This window comes from Peromyscus leucopus, chromosome 1 (assembly GCF_004664715.2).
Source record: "Peromyscus leucopus breed LL Stock chromosome 1, UCI_PerLeu_2.1, whole genome shotgun sequence".
Lineage (NCBI taxonomy): Eukaryota > Metazoa > Chordata > Mammalia > Rodentia > Cricetidae > Peromyscus > Peromyscus leucopus.
The window spans coordinates 30,800,207-30,808,084 of NC_051063.1; the positions used below are offsets into that span (position 1 = coordinate 30,800,207).

The following is a 7,878-nucleotide window of genomic DNA, read 5'->3' on the forward strand; positions in this document are numbered from 1 at the left end:
ATATAAATGAAAATACCTGATGCCAACCTCTGGGCTCCACTTGTACGTGTGTGTGTGTGTGTGCATATATGCACACATCCACACAAACATGTACATACATGACACACACATGTACTGTATGTGCATATATATGCATATACATTTATATATAAACACAGATGTTCATATGATCTTTTTATGATAAAGACAGGAAACACCCTAATGTTTCCAGATTGTGAGTGAACCACCCAGTTATGACACACCCATACAATAGAAAAGGGAAAGGGACCAAGACAATGCCATGGCTGAATATCAATTATGAATTAGAGAATTATTAGAAGAAGAAGCCAGATGACAGTGTCTACTGTGTGTCCACAAACTCTAGCAAACAGAGTGACCGAAAGCCAGGCCATGGGACAAAGGACTGGATGTTGAAGAGAAGGATTACAACAAGGCATAGGAAAAGTTGAGCGTGAGGGAGACATTCAATGTCTTGATTGTGGTAAAGCTTGCCCAGGTGAATAGGTCTACTGAAACTTACCAGACTATCCCCCTAAACAGATGCACGAATAAACCACAGCAAAGCTGGTAATGGTGGGACAGCCTAAAATGCACAATCGTGCCAAGTCTGTGCTCAAAACGCTCTAGTCAGAGGAGGCCACGGTCTGGCATCCTCAGCCTCCCTTGTCACCCATCCTACCGTATGGCACCATTCTGCTCCCACACATCCTGCCTCTGTATCGCTCCCAAGCTTTGGGTCTCACCATCTCTTCTGATAAGATGTGTTTCCTTTTCTTGGAGGGAACTCATGCCTGATACTAGAACTCTAGCCAACCATCTGGGGCTAGCAAGGCCATGCATCTTAGAAGGGAACCTCCACCATAATTCCTACTACATTCTAAAACATTCCCTTGTTCCCACAGACAAGTGGAACCTTTCACTAAGGAAGCCTCCCTTTACACCAAATGGAGAGCATTACAGAAAGCCACACCTGGATCCAATGAGAGATCAATGGGCTGTGGCAAACTCAGCCCCAGTAGGTACATCTATAACATAACTCCTCCACCTAAGGCCCCAGAAACATCCAGGGAGAAGGGGCAGAAAGATGGTAAGAGCCAGAGGACCAGGAATTCTACTGTGAAACTGTCTCCTAGAAATAGCAGCTTAAGTAAGACCCAAACAATGTCAGTATCAAGAGACGTGCTAATCCTAAAGGGGGACATCTCATGGAGTATCACCCCAATACAAAGAACCACAAGTAACTAATGATTGCTGGGAGAAGGAGAATTAGCATCTCACAGGGATGAGCCCCTTAACTGGCTACTCACTACAAAGGGATCAGCCCTGAAATTATATACACATAAACAACAAACACGGACTCAGCACTTGTATGTATTTATATGTTTGTGCATCTGTGTGTGTGTGTGTGCATGCATGTTTTATTACACTAATAAATCAAAGAAAAAGAGGTCGTCAATTAGAGAAGGGGTGAGGGAGAGCCTAAGAGGGAACAAAGGGAAGGAGGGGACATGATGCAATTACATTTTAATTAAAAATATGTGTGAAAATTTTAAAATCTCAGCTCCCCAAAGTCCTTTCCACAGAGGACTAAGGAGATAGTTCAGTGTCTACTACCTAAGTACGAGGACCCAAGCATGAATCCCCAGGACCCACGCAAGGCAGGTGTGGTGCCATGAATTTTAACCTCAGCACTGGGGATGGAGAGGCAGAGAACAACGATCTCTGGAGCTCATTGGCAGGTTAGCTGAGCTGAATCACTGGGCTTCAGGTTGAGTAAAAGACCCTGACTTAAGCAATAAGGTGGAGAATGATAAGGAAGACACTCAACATTCCACATGCACACACATGTACACACATCCACCTGAACACATACATACACCGGATACACACACACACACACACACACACACACACACACACACACACACACAAATATATGTATATATACACAAATATAATTTTAAAAAGTAAGCACACATAAGATGCAGCTCAAACAACTTCTCCATAAGACTTCTCTGGATTCCCATTACCTCAGCCTTCCCTCCAGTTTCCACAGTGCTTTGTTCAGATTCCATGGTTACACTGTGGCCCGATTATATGTGCTGAGCTAAAGTTCTCCATACAGCTACTGGCCTGTGTTTCTCTCAATTTCTCAGTAGATTATAAGTTCCTCGAGCACAATGACTCATCTGAATAGATCCCCACAACCTGAAGCACACAGACTTAGGGCAATGGCTTTGTAAACATTTTAGAGTTGAATGGGATGATTTGTTTTCAAGTTGCTACCTCCTAAATTTGGCTGTTTTAACCACTTTCCTGGAGTGAATTATGTGTGTGTATAAGCAATGTGTACTGAGTGTTTGCACAATGTGTACTGGGCTGTCCTCCTAATAAGCCCTAACAGCAACTTAGGCAGCTTAAGTGAGAATTTTATGCAAAATTAAGGGAATATATCCTAGTCTTAGCTGGGCTGTAATTTATTAAAGGCACTGTCTCCAAAATACAAGTGGAACACTGAGCCAGTGAAAATCAGAAAATGCTAAATTTCTAGATAATTCAACTTTACAAATAGTAAGTGAATCCAACAGCCTCTACTTTCTCTAGCCCAAGAGTCACTGTCCCAGAATCACATCTGTCATCGCTACAAAACAGACACTGATGTCTGTGTCCCAGGTAACCATTTGTTCATCATTTTTGGTGGAAAGATGTTTCCTTCTGACATTACACCCCTTAGGTACCTGGACTCTTTGGAGGTCTGGCTTCCATCTGGAGGGCTCTTCTTACCTGTCATAAGAGGGTTAGACAAAAGTTAGCCTCCAGCTGTTATCAGTGGCCACAGTGACTAACTATGGCGCCATCAGCAGTCATGACAGGCCTCACCAATTCTGCATCTTGCCTTTTCTGTCTGTATGATGTGTATGGAGTTCAGAAGTCAACCGTGGGTGCAGTTCCTCAGGTGATATCCAGCTTGCTTTTGAGACAGGGTCTCTCATTGGCCTGGAGCTCACCTGGCTGGCCAGCAGGCTCTAGGAATCTGCCTATTTCTGCCTCCCCTACTGCTAGTACAAGCACATGCCACCACATCCCACCTTTTAGTGTGGCTTCTGTGGAGAGAAGTCAGGTCCTCGTGGTCGAGCTGCAAACCCTTTACTGACTGATCCAGTCTCTCCAACTCTAGATCTTTGTTAATGTGTTCCCCCACTGCACCCCAAAGATGATTGTAGCCATGGTGATGAGGACAAATGCAAGGAAACTGTGCTCACCCAATAGGTGATCTGGGAGAAGCTGGGAAAAAAACTGCAAGGGTAGTCCTCCCTGTCCCTGCCACATGTGGCTGTAAAAGGAGAGCCCCAGGGAGGCAGGCGACACCAGAGAGATCAGAGCACCACAGCAGGCAGAAGACCAGGGGTCACACACTATTGAGAGGCAGCCATGATAAGCCCTCTTTACATCTTAGGCTTGCTTTCTCCAAAGGGAACCTCATGAGCAAGGCCCAGGGGCCCCTGTTCTTCAAGTGCCTCTGCTATCCATCAGCCATGCTCAAGATTTCCTGATGCTGAGGCCCAAGAATGACCCAGGGAAGCTGAATCTAACTAAGTCTTGCCCTAGAAAGCTGTCCATCCATCATCCATGACCTTGTAGGGCAGTGGTTCTCAACCTGTGGGTCACACCCCCCTTTAGGTTATTGTATATCAGATATCCTGCATTGGATATGGGATATTTACATTGCCATTCATAACAGTAGCAAAATTACAGTTACAAAGTAGCAATGAAAATAATTTTATGGTTGGGGTCAGCACAACATGAGAAACTGTATTAAAGGGTCCCAGCCTTAGGAAGGTTGAGAACCACTGATTAGCGGACTGAGAGGTGGAAGGGATTTCCACAGGGTGAGGGCTGCAGGCCTGATGGGGTCTTGAGAACTAGGACTGTGTCTATGGCCAACCTCTACCTTGAATTAGTAACACCTCAAAATGGAAGGCCCTGAAAAAGGAGGCACCAGGGAGTCTGGGGTAATCGGGGAAGAAGGTAGAGGGCCCTTTCCATCCCTCTGTCCTGGTGTGACTGCTCCTTTCCTGACCTTTGTCCTTAATTACCATCAGCCCATTCTGTCCTTGCCTGTGCTGGTGTGTGAGTTTCCCTGGGCTATTCAACCTCACCCCCCACCCACCTCCCTACTCCCCCCACCCCAGCCAGGGGGAGTTTTTCCTGTCTTGAAGTGTCCTGAGCAGGAGCAGAGGTGATCATCTCAGCGAATCACAACCTTTCTGGACCATCTTAGGGCATAGTTGAAGAACTGGCACCCTTGGCCCTCACCTGGTGTGATGGGCACATTTCTTTGGATGGAATGCCAAGCTAGAGAGCCCAAAGACCTTTGCTCCTTTGAAGAACAGCTTTGTACAAGAACTCACAAGATTCCTGCTTAATACTTTACCCTTCATTCCAAAGGCACAAATAATTAAAAAATTATAATGTGCATTTTCAAATTACCCTTGAGAAATTTGTGTCAAAAGCATGACTTTCTGGCCACATCTGTAATTCCAACACTTGAGAAGTAGAGGCAGGAAGATCACATGCCCAAGGCTAGCCTCAGTTATGAGTTTGAGACTAACCAAGGCTAATTTGAAATTCTATTTTAAAATAAATTCCCTGGGCTTCTTTTCAATGTGAGAATGCCACTGCCTAGAGAAGTCATTAAGAAGTGCGTTTCAACACGTCCTTTCCTCTGGCCTCCACACGAGAGACTTAGCTGTCCATGCATGCAGCGGTTAGCCTGGCCAGTAATGGTGAACGGAACCTGGATTCTGCAGCTCTTCAAGGGAGACCAGTTGTGAGCAACACATTTTTTTTTTTTTTTTTTGGTTTTTCGAGACAGGGTTTCTCTGTGTAGCTTTGCGCCTTTTCCTGGAACTCACTTGGTAGCCCAGGCTGGCCTCGAACTCACAGAGATCCGCCGAGCAACACATTTTAAAGCAATGTGTTTACTGAAAAATGTTTGGAGGCTGTTCATAAAAAAAAAAAAAAAAAAAAAAAGAAAGAAAGAAAGAAATTTTGTTTTTCCTGATAAAATACGCAATTTTTTTTAAAAGCTCCTATTTTCTGTAAAAGGGAAGGATAAAATCTTCCCAATAACACAGTCTGAGAACATCCTGATGCTTCACAGTTTGTACAGAATCCATGCTTAAGCCTTCCCCAGTACCAGAGCTCTGAGTGAAGCCAGGGAGAGTGCAAGCACCCCAGGCACTGAGCCCTGAAGGTACTTACTCCAGGCACTGAGTACTGAAGGCACTTACCCCAGGCACTGAGTACTGAAGGTACTTAACCCAGGCACTGAACCCTGAAGGTACTTACACATTGGCATACTTTGTGACTTGGGGTCTCAGAACTAGCCTGTTCTGAGGGGGCTTATTTCACAAATGGAAACCTCCACTGGAGAGAGAAAGAGTGAGGTGAAGTGTGTCAAGTTCCCCCAGGCAGAACTCACTGGGCTCCACATGGATGCTCATGGATATGTCCAATGACATCCACTCTCCTTGTGCACTGTGCATGGCGGAAGTCCAATGATACTCATCTAGCCTAGGATAGCCATGAAGGGCTCTGATGCTGCCGATGGGTCCTGCTCTTCTATCTTCTCCCCACCCACCACAAGAGGACACAACAGATAAAGCTCTAGGGTGGGATGGCTTGGTATGCTAGCTGTGGAGTCTGGGTTTCATTTTCTTCCCCATTTAGTAAGGAAAGATGGGATTTTCAATCCAGTACAGTAGTACAGTACCTTTCCAAGCCTCCACTCCCAGAACTGCTGTGAGCTTCCGTGGAACCAATCTTATTAAGAGTATATCATAGGTGTTCAGATACCAGGAACACTAGCTACCTAATCCTGTCTGTCTTGAGTAGTCTATGGTTGTATGCTTGTTAATAATTGCTAGCATTTATGGGAAACAATACATTCCAGATACTTATAAACACTGTGCATTCAGATCCTCATCACAACACTAAAGCTTAAATTATTTTTATGATGCTGTAACATCCAGCCACAAACAAGGAAACACTTATTAGAAAGATTAAGCAACTTGACTTTGCAGAATTAAGAATTCAGAAAAGGAGCCAAAATTCTAACTTGAAAATTGACCTTCAGGATTGTGTACTTCTGCCTGTTCAAGAAAGGAGAATGTGAGGGGTATGGCAGCATATGGCTTTAACCCCAGCACTTGGTAGGTGGAGGCAGGGAGATCTCTATGAGTTCTAGGGCAGCCAGGGCTACATAGTGAGACCCTATCTAAAAAATAATAGGAATGGAGAATGTAATCTTTTTATAGTTTTTCTTATACTCCTTGTCACTGGCCCCAAATAAACAGACAAGCCCCATACCTATGTATACCTGTTCAATTTAGCTCTTTGATCTCATTCAGAAAGATCTCTCATTTGTTCCCTGACCTACTTATTGTCATGGAAGTTGGAATTTGATAAGCGTAATGCCAAGAGGTCCTCTTTCCCTCTGGTCCTATAGCCTAAGAAGATTATAAAGAAAAAGTCTAAAATATCAAGACTGCTCAAATTGGATAATTCCAATTCGCAGTCGCTCAATTGTGAAGAAACTCCCAGATCTCCATAACCTTGAGAGTCCAAACCCGTCACAGAGCATCCGTACTTACCAGGTCACTGGGCCGTTCCCCGTCCGTGCTGTCCTCAAGGCTCCGGCACTCCTCCGTTGACTCTGAGCGCTGGTGAGAGGGTGGGGGTTAAGTACAGGCTCTGTGTGAAATGTGAGTCAGCAGGAAGTTCTCCACAAGCCTTGGGAAGATTTTACTTTTGTCCCAAATGCCAATGAAGTCGGTGCTCAGGGGAAGTCCTGGGCTTTCATTCTTCTTGTGGTTTGGCATAGAATTGCACCTGAAGGTACAGGTATCTGAGGGGAAAAAAAAAGCAAACAAATTTTAAAAATTCCTGTAAGACTTTGGACCCTAGTAACAATGACTCTTATTGAGGACAATGCCAACCTAGCCTTGACCTTCTGCAATGACTACCACTGAAACAACCCTCTGCTTCCCACCCTGCTGTATCATAGCAACATGTCTTCCTGAATCAGGATTGCTTTGTACCCGGTGAGGAAACAAAAGCCTGGCTTCTCTAACACAGTCGTTCCTCCAAGTGTTTCCAGGAAGACTGGCTCGTTCATGCATGCTGGAGCAGCCTTGTCGGTGTGGTGAGGGGCTAGGCCTGATGTCCAGCACGTGGCCTCTTCAAGGCAGGAAGCCCACACAGTGGCTGTTTGACAAGCGCAGTGGTACTGGCCAGCCGAGGGGCTTGCGTGTATTTTAATTCACACTTCAGAAAGTTAGAGGAGACGGCAGAGTGCTGGTGAGCTATCGTGTTACATCGCCTTTAGAAATGAAAGTTCGGTGTTTAATCTTTGGTACCCTCAAAGACGGAGCTCAGTTCCCATCAGCTTTGGCACATATTCACGTTGTAGTCTTTCAGACTTCAAATTTTGTCCTTCGTTGGCAAAAACAGGATGGCTAATTCTTTCATTTTTCATTTGAGCCAAGGAACTCACTAGGTAGTCAAGACTGGTTTTGAACTGAGTCTGAGATTATAGGAAGGTGTACATGCCCAGCTTTGGGATAGATAATTCTGACTTCATAGAATCTTTCCTAAGAAAATAAGACTTCAGATATAAAAAGGAGCCAGCACAGTGCTGGGTAGCCTTCAGCCAAAGTTCCTTCTCTGTTGTTTAACTTTTACGCCTATAGAGGGTGTGGGTCTTGTTGGTTCCTTATTTGACCACTCTTGGGCTCCAGGCATGCAGAAGCGATTGATTTGTTCACCTGCTGCACAGAACTTGCTTTGCTTGTTTTAGGAGAAGCCATTTCTTGA

At 44.9% G+C, this 7,878-nt stretch overlaps 1 protein-coding gene across 3 annotated transcripts in view; it reads right to left on the reverse strand.

Annotated features, from left to right (window-relative positions):
- Nucleotides 1-6,891, reverse strand: part of Plekhs1 (pleckstrin homology domain containing S1) — a 33,885-nt gene extending 26,994 nt beyond the window's left edge. For all 3 annotated transcript variants that reach the window (XM_028875141.2, XM_037205929.1, XM_037205921.1), the window contains exons 1-2: nt 6,657-6,891; nt 2,739-2,784 (exon numbers count right to left, since the gene is read on the reverse strand). In XM_028875141.2, the coding sequence (XP_028730974.1) occupies nt 2,739-2,766 (28 nt within the window). In that variant the 5' untranslated portion in view covers nt 2,767-2,784; nt 6,657-6,891. The remainder of the gene's footprint in view (nt 1-2,738; nt 2,785-6,656) is intronic.
- Between the last annotated feature and the right edge of the window lie 987 nt (nt 6,892-7,878).